At 38.7% G+C, this 20,699-nt stretch overlaps 1 protein-coding gene across 1 annotated transcript in view; it reads right to left on the bottom strand.

Moving 5' to 3' along the window:
* The window catches only part of NBDY (negative regulator of P-body association), a 38,305-nt gene extending 23,806 nt beyond the window's left edge, over positions 1-14,499 (bottom strand). The window contains exon 1 of the mRNA XM_043460116.1: positions 13,957-14,499. Within this exon, the coding sequence (XP_043316051.1) occupies positions 13,986-14,192 (207 nt within the window). The 5' untranslated portion in view covers positions 14,193-14,499 and the 3' untranslated portion in view covers positions 13,957-13,985. The remainder of the gene's footprint in view (positions 1-13,956) is intronic.
* Between the last annotated feature and the right edge of the window lie 6,200 nt (positions 14,500-20,699).

Below are 20,699 nucleotides of genomic sequence, written 5' to 3'. Positions count from 1 at the left end.
AGCGTGGAGATTTCTTAAAAAACTGGAATTAGAACTGCCATATGACCCAGTAATCCCATTTCTGGGCATACACACCGAGGAAACCAGATCTGAAAGAGACACGTGCACCCCAATGTTCATCACAGCACTGTTTATAATAGCCAGGACATGGAAGCAACCTAGATTCCCATCAGCAGACGAATGGATAAGGAAGCTGTGGTACATATACACCATGGAATATTACTCAGCCGTTAAAAAGAATTCATTTGAATCAGTTCTAATGAGATGGATGAAACTGGAGCCTATTATACAGAGTGAAGTAAGCCAGAAAGATAAAGAACATTACAGCATACTAACACATATATATGGAATTTAGAAAGATGGTAATGATAACCCTATATGCAAAACAGAAAAGGAGACCCCGATGTACAGAACAGACTTTTGGACTCTGTGGGAGAAGGCGAGGGTGGGATGTTTCTATAGAACAGCATCGAAACATGTATATTATCTATAGTGAAACAGATCACCAGCCCAGGTCGGATGCATGAGACAAGTGTTCGGGCCTGGTGCACTGGGAAGACTCAGAGGGATTGGGTAGAGAGGGAAGTGGGAGGGGGGATCGGGATGGGGAATACATGTAAATCCATGGCTGATTCATGTCAATGTATGACAAAACCCACTACAATATTGTAACGTAATTAGCCTCCAACTAATAAAAATAAATGAAAAAAAAAAAAAAAACCTCTATGGAACTTTATGTCTTTCAGAACAGTCAACAGGATGTGTGAGGAATAAGGACACTCAGTATAACCCTGAAACATTACTGTCTAGAAAATTGATTCTGCTCCCAAGTAAAGGGAAAAAGCTATTGAGTACATACTTTCATTAGCTGGAAAAGTAAAGAATATGCTGGATAAATCCATTATGGTAAAGAATTTACTTCCAATAGGAATAGACTTTAGTAATGTATGAGCATTATAGATCATAGGAATAACAATGTTGTTATCTCCATAAAGGTTGCAAACAAAGTTCAAGACTCAGCTCTTAGGTTTTATCAACTGTAAAATGAGTGTTACCTTAGCAAGTGCAAGGGATAATGAAGATTTCAACACTGTAAACTTCTTTCAATGGCTTAATGGAGAAGGGATTATTTATAGGATATTAATTAATGCTGGGAATGGATGATAGAGTGTTCCAAATGAATTTCAAGGTGAAGTTCTCTGTAATTTTTATGAAAATCAGTTGAATATTTTGCCAAAAAGGAAAGTAATAGCTGATACAATAGTGAATAATAATTAGTGTTTATGCAAAAAAATCCACAATAAATAACCTAACTTTATACCTGATGCAACTAGAAAAAGAACAACCAAAAAACGTTAGTGGAAAGAAATCATAAATATCAGAGCATATATGAAGAAAACAATACAAAAGATAAAAGAAACTAAAAGCTGGTTCTCTGAGATAACAAAATAATAATAAACCTCTGGTCAGACTCCTCAAGAAAAAAAAAATGGTTCAAAAAATAAAAGTAGAAATTTAAAAAAAGAAGTTACAATGGAAACCACACAAATAAAAAAATCATGAAAGATTACTACAAGCAAACATGGGAACGAAATACACAATCCAGAAGAAATGAACAAATACTTAGAAACGTACTCCCTACCAAGACTGAAACAGGAAAACAGAAAAACTGAATAGGTCAATGACAAGTGAAAAATTGAAAATGATTTTAAAAACCAGCCTAGCCAGGCTCCTGGATATGGAGACAACAGTCTGTAAGTATACAGTGAAATGTGTGTTGTTCCCTTCATGCCCTTGGTCTTGGGAACCTAAAGGGAGCAGGGCACAACTTGAGGAGGCTCCTACTGGCTCACCTTTGGACTTTAAGAGCTCCCATAAGCATGACAGCTGTAAGGAATGCAAAATCAAGAGATGTTTTTGCAAGCCCTGAGCTCCTCTTGCTGTTTCATTGCCAAGTAACTCGTGGAACACCTTCAGTTTTATTTATGTTTGGTTCTTGGGGTTTTTCTGGAGGATGGCAGGGATCTCCACCACCAGAGAAGGGAGGAGATGTCGATGATGCAGGGAGGAGTGGAAACTGAACCACACTACTTACTGCTTTCTCCTACACCTGTACCTCTCCCTTAACCAAAGAGCAGAAGGGCAAGGACACTGAGGACACTAGGCCAGCTAAGAAGAGAAAGTGAAAGGCAGAGTGGGAAGCAGTAATTCACCACCACGTGGCCACGCCACCTCCAAGCTCCAACCTGCAACTCTGCCTGCCCCTGGGCCCTGTGCAATGGCGCCTCATTGTGTCTCTCATGCAACATACATAAGGAGTGACAGGTAAACACAAGCTGCCTGGAGACCAAAGGACAGGCTGCCAGGCAGCCCCTTGTCAGGAGCAGTCCCTCTTGAGTCCCTTCCAGGGCTCTGGACCCACCGACCGACCAACAAACTAACCAAACAACTAGGCAGTAGGCCTGGCGGAACTCCAGAAGGCAAAAGGAGAGGCGTGGTCAAGTTCGGATGCCCTGAGCATGTCAGGGCTAAAGAGACCGGGGCATGCACGTGGGGCTCAGAAAGGCTAGGGAGGACTCCAGGAACTGTAGGTTAAAAGCGGGAGCTGAAGGGCACACACAAGAGGGATGAGGTAATAATCTCTGATGGCAATTAAAGGATGGTTGTGAGGGAATGCCCCTCACTCCCACAGGAAAAGTAAAATTGTTCGCGGGGTTGATGCTCCCAGGCACCCGCCTGACCCTGCCTTCAGGACACAGGGAAGAACTGAAAGGAAGGAGCTGAAAGTGGAGAGCAAACTGAAAGCACAAGAAACAATCACAGTGGAGGTGAAGTGTGAAGGGGGTCTCCAGTGCACTGTGTCCCAAGTAGGTAGGTGGAACCAGCTGTGGCCTCCTAAGAGACAAGCTATCAGCCAGAGAAGAGCCATCAGTCAGGGCAGAGCCTCAGCCATGTAGGCAAGGGCCTGAACCCCGTCCAGAGAGAGGCCTGTTCTGCAATGCCCTAGTGCCCAACTGGGAAGTGGAAAGACAAACAGAAAAGGGGCAAGGAGGAAAGACAGGGAACAAGGAAGGAAGGGCAACCATCGGGTCCACTGAGACTTGGTGGAGTGGGTGCCAGCATGGGGGTTGGGGGTGTGGTGGGGCCTGAGCAGGTGTGTTTTCAGGAATGTAACCCTGTGTGTGGGTGTATGCCCCAGTTCAGCACAATAAGCTCGGGCAAAGGCAGGGGAAGGTGTGAAGTAATGCTGAGTGTAGGGATTCCACCACTTGCTGGTCCCAATCCCTGCCCTCCTTCCTTCCTCCCTGCATCTTCCCCAAGTAAGTGTCCCACGAGTCCTGATGTTTAATGCCTGGGAAAGATCCACCTCAGGTCCTACCTGACAGGAAGGTGGTGACTTTGGTTTTCATGGGTTGTTTGCTGTGTGTTTTGTTTCTCTCACCAATTTCGAATGTTGGCCTACTTCCTGGGACAGCTTGGCATAAGTAGAAGAATGTCCGAAACTGCCACTCCTCAGTTCTAAGAGTCCTTAAGATACTTCCAAGTGTGGGAAATTCCTGGGATGTGGATTTCCTTTCCTTTGGAGCTCCTCCTGTTCGGGTTACACACCTAGGAAGACTTTAAAGGAGCAGAGAAAGGAACCATTGAGGAACTTACAAAAGAGACTCGAGATCACCTTCCACACTGGTCTCTCGTGAGGCACTGGGTGGCATGGGCACGACGGTAAACCTGTGGACAAATGTAGGCGAGGCCAAGTGGGACATTCCCAAAGATCCCACCTGTGTGAACCATGCCATCCCCCAAAGTCCCACCCATGGGCACAGAATGAGTGCTCAGAGGTACCATGCAGGGAGGCAGCCTGGTGGCCTCTTCCAGACCCTCGAGACTCCTGGAAAGATTCCCCCTTATTATAGAAGGGGTCAAAAACTTCTGGACCTCCCTGGGACCTGCTTGCCTCTGTCCCAGCAGATCCTCAGGAGAACAGGGGTTGATGCCTAGGAAGAGGCACGGTGAAGAAAAGCAAGAGAGGCTGGGAGGAGCCCCAGAATACAAAGAAACTGTAAGCCTACCTGTGGGATCTCTGCAGGGTTGTTGGTGTTCACGTGAAGGCAGTCAAGAACAGCCTAGCTACACTTGCAGGTTATCCCAAAATGGCCAAGGTTATGAGGAGTCCAGCTGAAATGGAGCTGGGTGCTGTGTGAGCTGGACTATCGACGGTGATGAGGATATTGGGATATCACTTCTGCTGCTGCTGGTGATGATGGTGATGAGGCGGGCAGGGAGGAGGAGGGGGGATGGCGGGAGAAGCAAGAAGAGGAGGAGGAGGAGGAAGGTGACCTGAGCGTTTCCCCATCTCCACCCCATCCCATACTCTGGCTGCTAAAGGAAGGAGAGGAAGGCTTGCTGGGGGCTGGGAAAGGGGCGACTGCCATTTCTGGAGCCACAGCACTATCCAGCGGAACGTGTATCTCAAAAGTCCATGCAGCAGACACCTGTCTTCTGCCAGGCCTCCAGGGATCAACAAGGCTGTGCTGGGCCTTCTGAGCTCTGCCCAAGCTGGAGGTTCTCCTCCTCCATCCCAACCCCACCCCCACAAGTTTAGAAGCCTAAAAGGACCCCTGCCCTGCCATGGCAAAGACAGGAGCTCTAGGATCCTTGGACCCTGCCGACAGCGCCGGGAACGACTAACTCAGAGGTCGGAGCTTCCCCCGTCTGCCATTTTAAATACAGTGCATGATTCTTGACTGGATCCTGGATCGAAACAAATAAAAAGATATAAAGGATATTGTTAGGACAATTAGGGAACTTTGACATCAGTGGTATATTAGACAATTGTATCAAAGCTGAATTTTTCTGAATGTAATGTCCTTGTTCTTAAGAGACACTCTTTGATGTGTTTAAGGCTTAAGTGTCATGATATCTGCAAATTACTTCCAAATGGCTTAGCAAAAAGTGTGTGTATATATGTGTGTGTGTGTGTATACACAAAGAGAAAGAAAAACAAATGTAGAAAAACAAATGATGTATCTACATGAAGGATGTCTTTTGACATTCCTGAAGAGTTGGAGTTTTATAAAATTAAAAAAAAAATGTGAAGAAAATAATGTTTGAAGTTATAAAGCTTATCCTTAATTCTAATTATAAATCCTGCTGGTAAATTCAGAAGTAAACCAGTATATTCAATTTTTTGGCAGAACATTTGCTGAAAAATAAAAGAAAGGGAAAAAAATAATTAAGTAAAAGAATGGAAAAAAGAAATATCACCCAAAAGGAAGTCTATCAGACAAAATAGACTTTAAATTCAAGTGAGTCACTAAACATGATAAAAAGGTGTATCTATTTTAGACTTGTATGCACATAATAATAAACCCTTGAATATATATAAACTATAAGAATTTATACAACTACAGTGGAAGAGTTTAAATTGGTTTCAATAATTGATAGATGTAGTAAACAGAATTAATAGTGATATAGAAGACACACAATACAATCAATAAGTTTAACAGACATTTACAGAATACTACATGAAACAATTAGAATACACAAAATATTTTCAAGCACACATGAAACAATAATTGATCACACTCTTTAAAACATTAAGCATATCTCACCATGTACTAAATAATCAGTATCCTGTAAACCATGTTGTCTGTATTAAGTGCAATTAAATGGAAAAGAGTAACAAAATGCTAAGCTAAAAAATACCCATGTGCTCTAAAGGAAGAAATAAAGCTATCCCTGTTTGCAGTTAACATGATACTACATGTAGAAAATCCTAAAATGCCACCAGTAAACTACTAGAGCTCATCAACTGTCAGTAAAGTTGCAGCATACAAAATAAACATATAGAAATCTGTTGCATTTCTATACACTAACAATGAACTATCAGAAATTAAGGAAACAATCCCATTCACTATTGCATCAAAAAGAATAAAATTCCTAGAATAAACCCACCTATGGAGGCAAAGCCAGGCTTCAGCAATACACCAGGCTTCAGCAATACGTGAACCGTGAACTTCCAGATGTTCAAGCTGGTTTTAGAAAAGGCAGAGGAATCAGAGATCAAATTGTCAACATCTGCTGGATCATTGAAAAAGCAAGAGAGTTCCAGAAAAAACATCTATTTCTTCTTTATTGACTATGCCAAAACCTTTAACTGTGTGGATCACAATAAACTGGAAAATTCTGAAAGAGATGGCCATACCAGACCACCTGACCTGCCTCTTGAGAAATCTATATGCAGGTCAGGAAGCAACAGTTAGAACTGGACATGGAACAACAGACTGGTTCCAAATAGGAAAAGGAGTACGTCAAAGCTGTATATTGTCACCCTGTTTATTTAACTTATATGCAGAGTACATCATGAGAAATGCTGGGCTGGAAGAAGCACAAGCTGGATTCAAGATTGCCGGGAGAAATATCAATAACCTCAGATATGCAGATAACACCACCCTTATGGCAGAAAGTGAAGAGGAACTAAAAAGCCTCTTGATGAAAGTCAAAGAGGAGAGTGAAAAAGTTGGCCTAAAGCTCAACATTCAGAAAACTAAGATCATGGCATCTGGTCCCATCACTTCATGGGAAATAGATGCGGAAACAGTGGAAACAGTGTCAGACTTTATTTTTCTGGGCTCCAAAATCAGTGCAGATGGTGACTGCAGCCATGAAATTAAAAGATGCTTACTCCTTGGAAAGACAAGTTATGACCAAACTAGATAGCAAGTTAAAAACCAGAGACATTACTTTGCCAACAAAGGTCCATCTAGTCCAGTGGTCATGTATGGATGTGAGAGTTGGACTGTGAAGAAAGCTGAGCACTGAAGAATTGATGCGTTTGAACTGTGGTGTTGGAGAAGACCCTTGAGAGTCCCTTGGACTGCAAGGAGATCCAACCAGTCCATCCTGAAGGAGATCAGTCCTGGGTGTTCACTGGAAGGACTGATGCTGAAGCTGAAACTCCAATATTTTGGCCACCTCATGCGAAGAGTTGACTCATAGGAAAAGACCCTGATTGGGGGCAGGAGAAGAAGGGGATGACAGAGGATGAGATGGCTGGATGGCATCACTGACTCGATGGACATGAATTTGAGTAAACTCCGGGAGTTGGTGATGGACAAGGAGGCCTGGCGTGCTGCAATTCATGGGGTGGCAAAAAGTCAGACACGACTGAGTGACTGAACTGAACTGATGGAGGCAAAAGACCTGTACTCTGAAAACTACAACACTGATGAAACTGAAGACAAATAGATGGAAAGATATACTATGTTGCTGGATTGAAAAAATAATTATTAAAATGATTATACTACCCAAGGCAGTCTACAGATTCAATGCATTTCCCTACCAAAATATCAATGGCATTTTCCACAAAACTAGAACAAAAAAATCTTAAAATTTGTATGGAAACACAAAAGGTCCCAAATACCTAAAACAATCTTGAGAAAGAAGAACAGTGGAGAACATGCTCCCTGACTTCAGATTATATTACAAAGCTACAGTAATCAAAACTATGTGTTACACAAAAACAGATGTGTAGATCAATGGAAAAAGACAGAAAACCTCAAAACAAACCCACACAGTCACAGTCATTAATCAATGACAAAGGAGGCAAGAATACACAGTGGAGAAAAGACAGTCTCTTCAATAAGCAGTGCTGGGAAATCTGGACAGCTACATTTAAAATAATCAAATCACAACATTCTCTAACACCATATACAAAAATAAACTCAAAATGGATTAAAGACCTAAATGTAAGACTGGATACTATAAAACTCCTAGAGAAAGAGTCAGGCAAAACACTCTGACATAAATTGTGCAACATTTTTTTCTTTATCTGTCTCTTAAAGGAAACAAAAGCAAAAATAAACAAAGAGGACCTGATCAAATTTAAAAGTTTTTGAACAGCCAAGGATACTATCAATAAAATGAAAAGACAACCTACTGAATGGAAGAAAATATTTGCAAATGATATGACCAATAAGGGATTAATATCCCACATATATAAACAGCTTATACAATTCAACATCATAAAAACAACCCAACTGAAAAACTGGAAGAATAAGATAGACAGTTTTCCAAAGGGGAAATGCAGATTGCCAACAGGCACAGGAAAATATGTTGAGCATTGCTAACCATCAGGGAAATGGAAATCAAAACCACAATAAGATTATCACCTCATACCTGCCAGAAGGGCTATCATCAAAAAGAAACACAAATAAAAAATGTTGGAGAATATGTGAAGAAAAGGGAGCCTTGTGCACTGTTGGTGGGAACAGAAATTGGCACAGACACTGGAAAACAGTCTGAAAGTTTCTCAAAAAACTAAAAATGGAACTACCATTGTTGCTGTTATTTAGTCTCTAAGTCTTGTTCTACTCTTTTGTGACCCCATGGACTGCCAGGCTTCTCTGTCCAGATTTCCCAGCCAAGAATACTGGAATGGGTTGCCATTTCCTTCTTCAGGGGATCTTCACAAGCCAGAAACCAGTGTCTCCTGCATTAGCAGGCAGATTCTTTACTCAGCCACAGGGAAGCCCACAATGGACTACTACTTGGCCATAAAAAAAGAATGAAATTTTGCCATGTACTGCAACACGGATGGACATGGAGAGTATTATGCTAAATGAAATAAGTCAGAGAAAAACAATACTGTATGGTATCACTTATATGTAGAATAAAAAAATTTTTAAAAACTAATGAATATAACAAAAAAGGGGCTTCTCAAGTGGCACTAGTGGCAAAGAATCCACCTGCCAATGCAGGAGACGCAGGTTCAATCCCTAGGTCAGGAAGATCCTCTGGAGGAGGGTATGGCAACCCCCATCCAGTATTCTTGCCTGGAAAATCCCATGGATAGTGGAACCTGGTGGGCTACAGTCCATAGGTTTGCAAAGAGTTGGACACAACTGAGTGACTTAGCACACATACATAACAAAAAAGGAACAGATTCACAAATATAGAGAATAAACTAGTGGTTACCAGTAGGGAGAAGGGGGAGGTACAAATTATTGGGTATGAGATAGGCTCAAGGATGTATCATACAACATGGCAAGTATAGCCAATATTTTGTAATAACTGTAACTGGAAAGTAATCTTTAAAATGTTTAAAGTTGTTTCAAAATATATCCATGTACCCACATCTCAGTTTCCAAATATCATCTCCCACAAAAAGGTACCAGAGATCCATAGAGAAATTGGCAATGAAGCAGGGAATACAAAACAAGCATATAAGTTAAAAAGTAAGGAAATGGCTGAAGTCAAGTATGTATCAAAAAATCATGGGAATATGTCAAATGGACAGAGAATCCAGCTTGAATAGGTTGCCACTGGGGCAATTTGAGCATTAAAATAAATAATGATAGCAATAGCATACTCATGAAATAAAATAAAAATCTAAGTGTCCAAACCAATATAAATAAATAAATAAATAGAGGAGGAAAAAAACCTCTTCCTTGAAGCAGAATACAAAATAATCAACATAGTGAAAACAATGACATTTGAAAATGATAATTTTAGGATCTCCCCAGTGGCGCAGTGGGTAAGAATCCACCTGCCAATGCAGGGGACACAGGTTAGATCCCTTGTCCAGGAAAATTCCACATGCCGCAAAGCAACTAAGCCCGTGCACCACAACCACTGAGCCCATGCTCTAAAGCCCACAAGATTCAACTACCGAGCCTGTGTGCTGCTACTAGTGAAGCCCATGAGCCCTAGGGCCCGAGAGCTACAACTACTGAGCCTGTGTGCCACAACCACTGAAGCCCGTGAGCCTAGAGCCTGTGCTCTGCAACAAGAGAACCCACAGCAGTGAGAAGCCCAGGCGCTGCAATGAAGAGTAGCTCCCGCTCACCTCAACTAGAGAAAGCTCACGCAAAAGCAACAAAGACCCAGTGCAGCCAAAAAGAAAGAAAATGACCATTTTGCAGCCATTAGGGTAATAACTGATTCAGTCAAGAATTATCAACGGATATTAAAGCCAGTGGATTTTAGTTTAATGAGGAATAGGATACCTACACAGTTTCAAAGTACCCCAAGCAAATTTATTAACTATAAAGCAGAAAATGGAACCTCAGAGTGGATTAATCTAGTAAACATCATCTTAACCAAGTAATCAAGGTTAACATTTCTTCTAAGGGGTCAAATCAGCATTATGTGCCATTGATATGCTGCCCTGAGAACAATACATTACTTCTCTGACATTCCTGCCAAATTCCATAATCTAAATACAATAATGAGGAATGGGCACATAGATTTAAGTTTAGGAACAACCTATAAAACAATTGTCTACAATTGTCCAGAAATCTTTAAACTGTCATTGTCATCAGAGACAAAGAAAGGTTGAACTGGTCCAGGTTAAAGAAAACTGAAGAAACATGGAAACTAAATGCAGCACATCATCCTCGATTGAAACTTTGATCAAGAAAATAAAATAGCTATAAAACACATTATTGGAACAAACTGGTCAAAGTGCAATATGGTCTAGATAATAATACTGGAACACTAATTTATTATATACTACAAAGCTATAGTAGTCAAAAGAGCATGGTGCTGACATAAAAACAGACACATAGACCTTGGAACAGAATTGAGAGCCCAGAATAAAACCTTGCATATACAGTCAACTAATGTTTGACAAGGGATTCAAGAGTACTTAATGGAGAAAAGACAGTCTATTTCATAAATATTGCTGAGAAAACTGAATATTCACATGAAAAAGAATAAAACTGGAGCCCAATATTACACCACTGGCAAAGATTAATTCAAAATAGATTAAAGACTTAAAGGAAAGACTTAAAGACTTAAAATTCCTAGAAACAAACAGGAAAAAAGCTTCTTGACATTTTTCTTTGCAATGATTTTATGGATATGACACCCAAAACATAAGCAACAAAAGCAAAAAATAAACAAATGGGACTACATCAAACTAAAAAGCTTCTGCACAGCAAAAGAAATGATCAAAACAAAAAAGCAATCTGTGGAATGGGGAAAAAACATTTTAAAACACATATCTGATAAGAAATATCCAAAATATATAAGGGACTCATACAACTCAATATCAGAAAAACAAATAATCTAATTGAAAAAGGTGCAAAAGACCTAAATAGACATTTACCCAAAGACATACAAATCGCCAACAGGTATGTGAAAAGTTACTAAACATCATTAATCATCAAGGAAAAGGAAATCAAAGCCACAATGAGATATCTCCCACTTTTTAGAATGGCTATTAACAAAGACAGGAGATAAAAAATGCCTGTGATGATATTGAGAGAAGTGAACCCTTGCATACTCCTTGATGGGAATGTGAAGTGAAAAATCTACTATGGAAAGCAGTATGGAGGTTCCTCAAAGAATTAAAAATAGAACTACCATATGATCCAGCAATTCCACTTCTGGGTATGTCTGAGGAAATGAAATCACGATCACAAGATACTTGCAATCCCAATTTTACTGCATCATTCTTTACAATAAGCACGATGTGCAAACAATCTAAGTGTCACTGACAGATTAAAGGACAGAGAAAATGTGATACACACACACACACAGGAACATTATTCAGCTATAAAAAGAAGGGACTTATGACATAGTGGATAAACCTTGAGGGTATCAGGCTAAATGAAGTAAGTCAGACAGAAAAAGATAAATACTGAATGCTCTTACTTATACATGGAATCTAAAAAAAAAAAAAAACTGAACTCATAGAAACAGAGTAGATTGGTGGTTTCCAGGGATGGGACAGTAGGAGAAATGTATAAAGGTGGTCAAAGGATATAAACTTTCAGTTGTAACAGGAATAAATTCTGAGGAGCTAATCTACAACATGATGTACATTATACTACAACACTATAGTTATAGTATCAATATACAGTTACATAACTATAGTTATAGCACAGTTATACTATAGTATAGTGAGTATAGTTAACAATTCTGTATTGTATACTTAAAAGTTGCTAGGACAGTAGATCTTACAAGTTCTCATCACACAAAAAAATATTAATTATATTATATGATCGATGTCTTACCTAATCTTATTGTGGGTAATCATTTTGTAATATATACATTTAGCAAATCATCACATTGTACTGTGCACTTTCAACTTACATTGTTATATGTCAAATATATTTCAATAAAGCTAGGAGAAAAAGAACTATAATAGAGCTTACATTGTCCATTTGAAATATATGTTCTCCCAAAGTCATCCCTTTTTCAATAAGTATGAGTGGATAATCTTGACAATAAAGGATTATGAAACAAAAAGCTGGAACAAGGTCCAATTTCTATTTTGATACAGGTACCGAGGTTATGTAAGAAAAAGGTATTATTCTGAGAAAATATACACTGAAGAATTTACAAGTAAAAGAGCTTGAAGTCTCCAAGTTACTGTTAAACAGTTCAAAGAGAGAGAAGGAGACAGGAAGAGGGGGAGGTAGAAGACAGGCTAAGGGGCAGGGGAGGTAGACAACAGTAAAGGGAAAGAGAAAAGGGGAATGAGAGGGAGAAACAGAAATAGAGAATTATAAAGCAAACATGGCAAAATGGTAATTGGTGAACCTGGATAAAGTGTATGGGAGTTCTTTGTAATATTCTCACAATTTTTCTTTAGGTGTAGAATTAGATCAAAATAAAAGGTTTAAAACCACAAGTATAAATATCAGCAATAACTCCATCATTGAACAGCATAATCACAGTTTTCCTATGTATTTAATGAAAGGAAAAGTTTTATATTGCTGAAATCTTTTGAGATGAGGAGCCAGTGTATAATTTTGCTTTTGGTTACCAGAAGAATAAAAAACATTAAATATTTTTAAATAGAAAATAAAATGAAGTTTAACTGTAATTGGATTAATGATTTAGCAGTATGATTTCTAAAAAAGAGATCCATGTTTATAAATTTAAAAAACCCAAATAACTCATGAGTCAAAAGTAAATCTTAAGAGCAATTATAAAATAATAATTGAATAATAATAAAAATACTCCATATAAAAACCTATGAAATTCTTCTAAAGTAGTACATAGTAGAAAACTTATGGTTATAAATTATTTTAGGAAAGAAGATTTAAAATTACTGAGTTAATGGTCCAAATAAATTAGAAAAAGAGCAAACAAAAAGAAAATAAAAGGAAAAGTTATTAAAATAAGAGACAGAATATTCAATGGTAAGGCCTGATGAAACCAGAAGCAAGAAATATATTAGAAAACTGAATACTGTAATTTATCACATAGTCTCAGTGTCTTGTTAATGGAGAAAAAACTCCATGTGATCAGTATTTGGAGAAGAAGCTCCATACTCATCCATAATAAAAGCTCTTAGAAAACTAAGAATATAAAGGAACTTACATAACCTGACAAAGAAAATCTACTAAAAATGGTGAAACATTTATAAAAATTCCCTTGTAAATTCAGGAGCAAAAGAATCCTCTATCACTGCTACTATATTTCGTTATACCAAAGATCCTAGCTAACACAGTAAGACTAATTAAAAAATAAATATTGGAAAGGAAGAAATTTCCATTATTTACAATATAATTAATTAACAGACAATACAAAGAATCTACAAATATTAGAACAAATATAAATCAGAAAGTTCACAGCATATAAAATCAGTATGTTACAATATCAATCACATTCCCATTAACCAGCAATAATCTGAAAATGTGGTTTAAAAGATACATTTCTCCATGATACAAGAAACTACAAGGTAATTAGGAGTGAATATAACAAAACAGCAAATCAACAGATACGTCTACTGAAAAATATATTTAAAAATAATTACTTAATGTTATTAAATATCCATAAACTCACCCCCAGATATTTTGTGAAAGAGCTATTTAATGCCTGCATTTTTTTTTTTTTAATTTTGAAATCGTGAAAAGAATAGGGAAAGGGAGAAGGAGATCTGGGGAGATGCATAATTAAGTTTGAGAGAACCTGGTTGTCCCAGATGAGAAAGAATCTGACCTGGTTTAGGGTGGAAGAAGTATATTGTACTACTTCTCCGGAGGAGGTGGATGCGACTTCAGGCCCGGTGATGCTGGAGGAGGTGTGGAAGGGAGAGTGGTGTTACCTCCGTTCGGGGTTCCTTCTGGATAATCCCAACGTGGAGCTAGGAGGCAGCGCTTTTTTGGAGGCTTCGTTTCCCGCGTGTTTCCAGGTGGGAGCGTGGATCTCCCGGAGGTACAAGGTTGGTCCCCCATAAGGATTATAGGACCTGGGTGTCAGCTCGTTCCAGTGGGCCCTGGCGAGGCCAAGAGACCTGAGATGGCGGCGGGTCCCCTCCAGGAAACCGAGCTTCCTCTGGGTTTCGCTCTTTCCGTATTTCCTGTATCCTGAGACGTATATCCCCTCTCTGCCTCCGCCCTCGCTCTCTACCCCACCCTATTTTAACGTTTCTGCGAGGATGGGTCTTAAAAAAAAAGAAGCGTTTATTTAATGGAATGTCTCCCCCGCCCCCAGTGTAACTAAATCTGTGGACAGTCTTATACTATCTATGCAATTCTAAGATTAGAACAAAATCAGGTTTACTCTTAAACGGCAACATCTGCATAGATTGTGGAAAGGCACTGCGGGTGGGGGCGGGAGTGTTTGTGTGGAGAACAAAGCGGTGATTGAAAAGCTAAGAGCTTTACGTTCTAGTTGTAGAAGCACAACAGAGTCATGAAATTACCTAGGACCCTTTAGAAAGCAATATACAAACGTCTTACTTGACTGAAGTGCAGATAGCACACAGGCACCGACCATGGAAATTGAATGTGGAAAACAAATTCACCGTATGTCATAGAATCTAAGATCACATTTTTTCTTCATATTTTAACAAATTAGAAATCTCTGAAGGCTTATCTTTTTAAAAATATTTCTACACCTAGGAAATCTCAGACAATTGACAGTATGTCATACTTTCATTGCCATTTTTTTCCTTCTCTACAGTTAAGGAAAATAATGATTCATCCTACTATGGCTGGTGTATTATATTCTGTGATATATGGTACGTAACCGAAGCAGGTACACTGTGGCTTAGAATAAAAGGCTACTAGAATGTCTTAGGTGGTGCAGATGATAAAGAATCTGCCTGCTGTGCAGGGGACACTGGTTTGATCCCTGGGTGGGGAAGATCTCCAGGAGAAGGGATTGGCTACCCACTCCAGTATTCTTGCCTGGAGAATCCCCTGGTCAGAGGAGCCTGGGGGCTACAGTCCATGGGTTCACAGAGAGTCAGACGCAACTAAACAGGCAGGCAAAACTTCTTAGACCTTCATCATTCACATCCACCTCCCTGTGACTATGGACACTTTTTCAGCTCTGTCCCAGTGTTTTTTAATGGAGAGAGTGCAATCCTTAATGTCAAAATAGAACTGACTTTTAAAATACTCTGCTATTTACAAACACTGTTATATTTAAGTAGTTAAACACTTGCACCTTTCCTTCCCAGGAAATAATAATTTTTCCCTTGTAAAACTATTGTCATAATCAGGGATAATACATTAAAGTTTTTTTTTTTCTAATTGATGGATAATTGCTTTACAAGGGTAATGCATTTAAAACAATTACCATGATTACCTCTCATCAGCATCACTACCTTACTCTGAGTATTAGTGTTGCATTTTGCACAAACTAGATACTCAGTTTGTGAAATAAATGACCCTGTGGTTTTCTATCAGATGCTACTTATAAAGACAAGAGATGTAGCACTAAGTTAATGAAGAAATGTAAAGGGAAATCAAAAGAAACAATGCTCTAGAGCTAGAAGAACAGTTGGGACTAGACAAAGTTGTGGGAGTCAGTAACATAGATGTGGTAGTTGATGTTATGGGTGATATTCTGAAGAGAAAATATAGAGAAAAGAGAAGTGTGCTTGCTAAGGACAGACTATTGAGTAATTAGGGTTAGAAGCCTGCTGCAAAGGCTAAGAAAGAATGGACAAATTCAGAAGAGAGGATTCCAACCCAAGGTTTCTTGCTCTTGGCACTATTGACATTTGAGGCCAGATCATTCTTTGTGGTGAGACCCTGTCCTGTGCATTGTGGGATGTTTAGCAGTATGCCAACCGGGGCCAGTAGCATGTCCCCCAACCCGGCCCCAACTGCCTCCTAGTGTGATAATCAGAAATGTCTCCAGGTACTCTCAAATATCCCCTGGGCAGGGTGGGAGAGTGGCAGGGGGTGGTAGGATAATACCTTTTGAGAACAGTTGGTCTATCCCTGATCCTCCAAACTTGCTCCTTTTCTAGTCTTCATTTCAGTGAATGTTAAGCCTTCTACCCAGTTGTACAATTCAAACCTTGGAGTGTGTGTGTATATTTCAGTCATGTCCAACTCTTTGCGACCCCATGGACTGTACCCACCAGGCTCCTCTGTCCATGGGATTCTGTAGGCAAGAATACTGGAGTAGGTAACAATGCCCTCTTCTAGGGGATCTTTCTGACCCAGGAATTGAATTGGAGTGTCTTAGGTCTCCTCCATTGACAGACAGGTTCTCCAGTATTCTTGCATGGAGAGTCCCGTGGACAGAGGAGCCTGGCAGAGTACAGTCCATGGAGTCACAAAGATTCAAACATGAATGAAGTGACTGAGCATTCATGCATATATATATATATATATATATATCACTATTTTATTATTTCCTGAAATAAGTGAAGTAGTTCAGTTCAGTTGCTCAGTTGTGTCCGACTCTTTGTGACCCCATGGACTGCAGCACGCCAGGCTTCCCTGTCCATCACCAACTCCCCGAGCTTGTTCAAACTCATGTCCATCGAGTCAGTGATGCCATCCAACCATCTCGTCCTTTGTTGTTCTCTTCTCCTCCTGCCTTCAATCTTTCCCAGCATCAGGGTCTTTTCCAATGAGTCACTTCTTCGCATCAGGTGGCTAAAGTATTGGAGTTTCAGCTTCAGCATCAGTCCTTCCAGTGAATATTCAGGACTGATTTCCTTTAGGATTGATTGGTTTGATCTCCTTGCTGTCCAAGGGACTCTCAAGAGTTTTCTCCACCACCACAGTTCAAAAGCGTCAGTTCTTCAGTGCTCAGTTTTCTTTATAGTCCAACTTTCACATCCATACAAGACTACTGGAAAAACCATACCATTTTCACAATCTTTTTATCTTGAAAGATTAGAAACTTCAAGAGTTAAAGTGGAAATTAAGTTGTCTTATAGCTATAGTCTCAGTAAGTTAAGAGAAACACGTGCCTATTTTAGTAAAATGACTGGAATTAAAAATTGTATCAAATCCACATGGGTTTGGTTTATGGTAAAGATTTAACTTGGGGTGAAAACAGTCTCAACTTAGAGCTGCTGACATCAACCCAAACTATTTATACTTCAAATGGATTTATTTATTTTTATTTTAAATTGTGTTAAAATGCATATAACCTAAAATTTACCAACTTAACCATTTTAAGTGTACAGTGCAGTAATGCTAAGTATATTCACAGTGTTGTACAACCAAAGTCCAGAATTTTTTATGCCCATTAAACAACTTTCTGGGATCTTCCTGGTGGCTCTGATGGTAAAGAATCTGCCTGCAGTGCAGGAGACCTGGGTTTGATCCCTGGACATGACTGAGCAACTAGCACTGCAATACTACTGCAAACAACTTCCCATTTTCCTCTCTCCCCAGCCCTGTCAACCCCCATTATACTCACAACTGGATTTTTGTTTATTTTTGTTATATTAGAATAGAAAACTAAAACCTTTTACTTCTAGGTTTCAAAATGGTTTTTCTCAAACATCTTTTCCAAGTTCAGCCCCCCTCTCTTTTTATTAACATTGATTAAGTAGCTGCTGAAGAAGAAAATGGCAGCCCATTCCAGTATTCTTGCCTGGAGAATCGTATGGACAGAGGAGCCTGGAGGGGCTACAGTCCATAGGCTGGCAAAGAGTCAGACACCACTGGCAACTAAACAAGTTGCTGCATGTGAAACATGGCACCAGAAGAGGGCACTGTTAAATTGGACTATTGTATCAAATTTGAGTAGTGTAGATCTGAATTCCTTTCATAATTTCAAGAGCTTAGAAGATGACAACAGAGCTGGGTAGTAGTAATCTGTTTTCATTTAGTGTTTTTTAATTGAGAAGTTGGTTGATTCATTGTGCTTCTTCTGGAAATTAGCTTTCATTTAAGGCCGAGAATTTTTCTCTTCCTTGTACAAATATAAAGGATTTCTGTGTTAATTGTTTTTAACTACAAATCTAAGGATAAGAACCATGGAGTTCCTATAACATTCTCATAAAATGAAAATAAAAATGATTTGGAGGAAGATGACATGTATTTTTTTAATGTGTGTTTTACTTCAAGTTTTTGATGTAATATTTCACTAAGAATTTTTTTAGAATTCTATGAAATGCAAAGGAAGTAAGAAGATCTATTATCTCTCTGCCTAGATAGGCTCTAAACATTCAAAACATTAAAGTATAAAAGATAAAATAGTATAAATTTAGAAAAAAATAATACTTCTGAAATATCAAATAAAAACTAAAAATATCCAAAGTTGGTCATTTTAGCTGCATTTAAGTAATTACTAGGTGGGAGAGGGGCAGAATATAAATTTGTATATGATTGTACAAACATACACATACACACAGATTTGTGTGAGAGTTGCATCTACTTGCATAGCTGTTGTTTTTCATTTCACAAAAGTGATCATATAGTCACCATTTTTGTAGTTTTTTTTTTTTCTAACTTAATCATGTAGCTTGGTGACTTTTCCATATAACATGTTCTTTGTTCTCATTTCTAAATGTCCTTTTAATAGCTGCACACAATCCTATTGTATGGACTTTCCATATTTTTTTTAACTATTTAATTCTCTATTTGTGTATGTTTGTGAACACTTTGGTTATTCCAATTCTTTAAATTAAAAATTACTCCATATACCATGAATTCACCTTTTAATAATATACAGTTCAGTATTTTAATGTATGTTCACAAAATTGTGCATCTGTTACCACTAATTCCAGAACATTTTCATCACTCCAAAAAGAAACCATATACTCATTAGCAGTTACTCTCAATCCTCCCTCACCACAGCCATTAGAAACAACCAATCTATTATCAGTCTCAATGGATTTGTCTATTCTGAACATTTGATACAAATGAAATCATACAATATATGGCCTTACATGCCTAGATTCTTTCACCAAGCACAATATTTCCAAGGTTCATGGTGCTATGCAATGTACTTCATCCTTTTGTATTTTTATATTTTTATTATGATAAAAATACACATAACATAAAGTTTACTATATATTTTTTCTTTTTCATTTGAGGTAATGTTTGCCATCTTGACCATTTAAAAAGTAATAGTGTTAAGTACACTCACATTGCTATACAACCAATCTCTGGAACTCTTTTCATCTTGCAAAACTGAAATTTTACATCCATTAAACAACAACTTCCCATTCCCTACTGCCCACAGCCCCTGACAACCACCATTATATTTTCTGTCTACATGCATACCACTACAGTATTAATTCATATAAATAGAATAATAAAATATTAGTCTTATTGAATTATTTTACTTAGCATAATGTTCTCAAGGTTCATCTGTGTTGTAGGCTGTGTTTAAATTTCCTTCCTTTTATATACTGTAAAAATATTTTTATTTTTATTTATTTTGTTACTGAAATGTAGGTTCAGGTGTATGATATAATGATTTATTTGCATGCATTATGATATCATGGGGCTTCCCAAGTGGTGCTAGTGGTAAAACATCTGCCTGCCAATGTAGGAGATGCAAGGGACATCAGTTCAATCCCTGGATCAGGAAGATCCCCCGGAGTAGGGAATGAAAACCCACTCCAGTATTCTTGCCTGGAAAATTCCACGGACAGAGGAGCCTTGCAGTCCATGGGGCAGCAAAAAGTTAGACACAACTGAGCGACTGAGCACACACACACATACACAGAATTAGTCACAACAGTAAGTCTAGTAACCATCTGTCCCTATACAAAATTTGTTGTTGTTCAGTTTCTAAGTCATGTCCAACTCTTTCGTTCCCATGGACTGCAGCATGCCAGGCTCTTTTGTCCTCCACTATCTTCCAGAATTTGCTCATATTTATGTCAATTGAGTTCGTGATGCTATCTAACCATCTCTTCCTCTGTTGCCTTCTTCTCTTTTTGCCTTCATTCTTTCCCAGCATCAGGATCTTTTCCAGTGAGTCAGCTCTTTGCATCAGGTGAACAAAGTATTGGAGTTTCACCTTCAGCATCAGTCCTTCCAGTGAATACTCAGGGTTGGTTTCCTTTAGGATTGACTGGTTTGATCTCCTTCCTGTCCAAGGGACTCTTAAAAGTCTTCTCATCAAGAGTCTCTGGTGTATTCTTCTAGGTTTCTTATGGTTTTAAGTCTTACATTTAAGTCTATAATCAATCTTGAGGGCTTTTTTAGTATATAGTTTGAGGAAGTTGTATAGAGTCATTCTTTTGTATGTGTCTCCCAAAACCATTCATTGAAGAGAGTGTCCTTTCCCTATTGTGTAATTTTCTTTTCTTTCTCAAAAATTAATTCACTACATATGGGTGGGCTTATTTCTGGGCTCTCTATTCCATTTTATTGATCTATGTGTCTGTTTTAACATCAATACCATGCTATTTTGATTACCTTAGCTTTGTAATATAGTTTGAAATCAGGAATTATTATGCCTCCAGCTTTGTTCTTTCACAAGGTAACTTTGGTTTTTGTGAGTATTGTTTGGTCATGTATTAA

Source organism: Cervus canadensis, chromosome X (assembly GCF_019320065.1).
Source record: "Cervus canadensis isolate Bull #8, Minnesota chromosome X, ASM1932006v1, whole genome shotgun sequence".
NCBI lineage: Eukaryota > Metazoa > Chordata > Mammalia > Artiodactyla > Cervidae > Cervus > Cervus canadensis.
The sequence above is the reverse complement of the archived record's forward strand: the minus strand, read 5'-3'. Positions and strand labels throughout refer to the sequence as shown.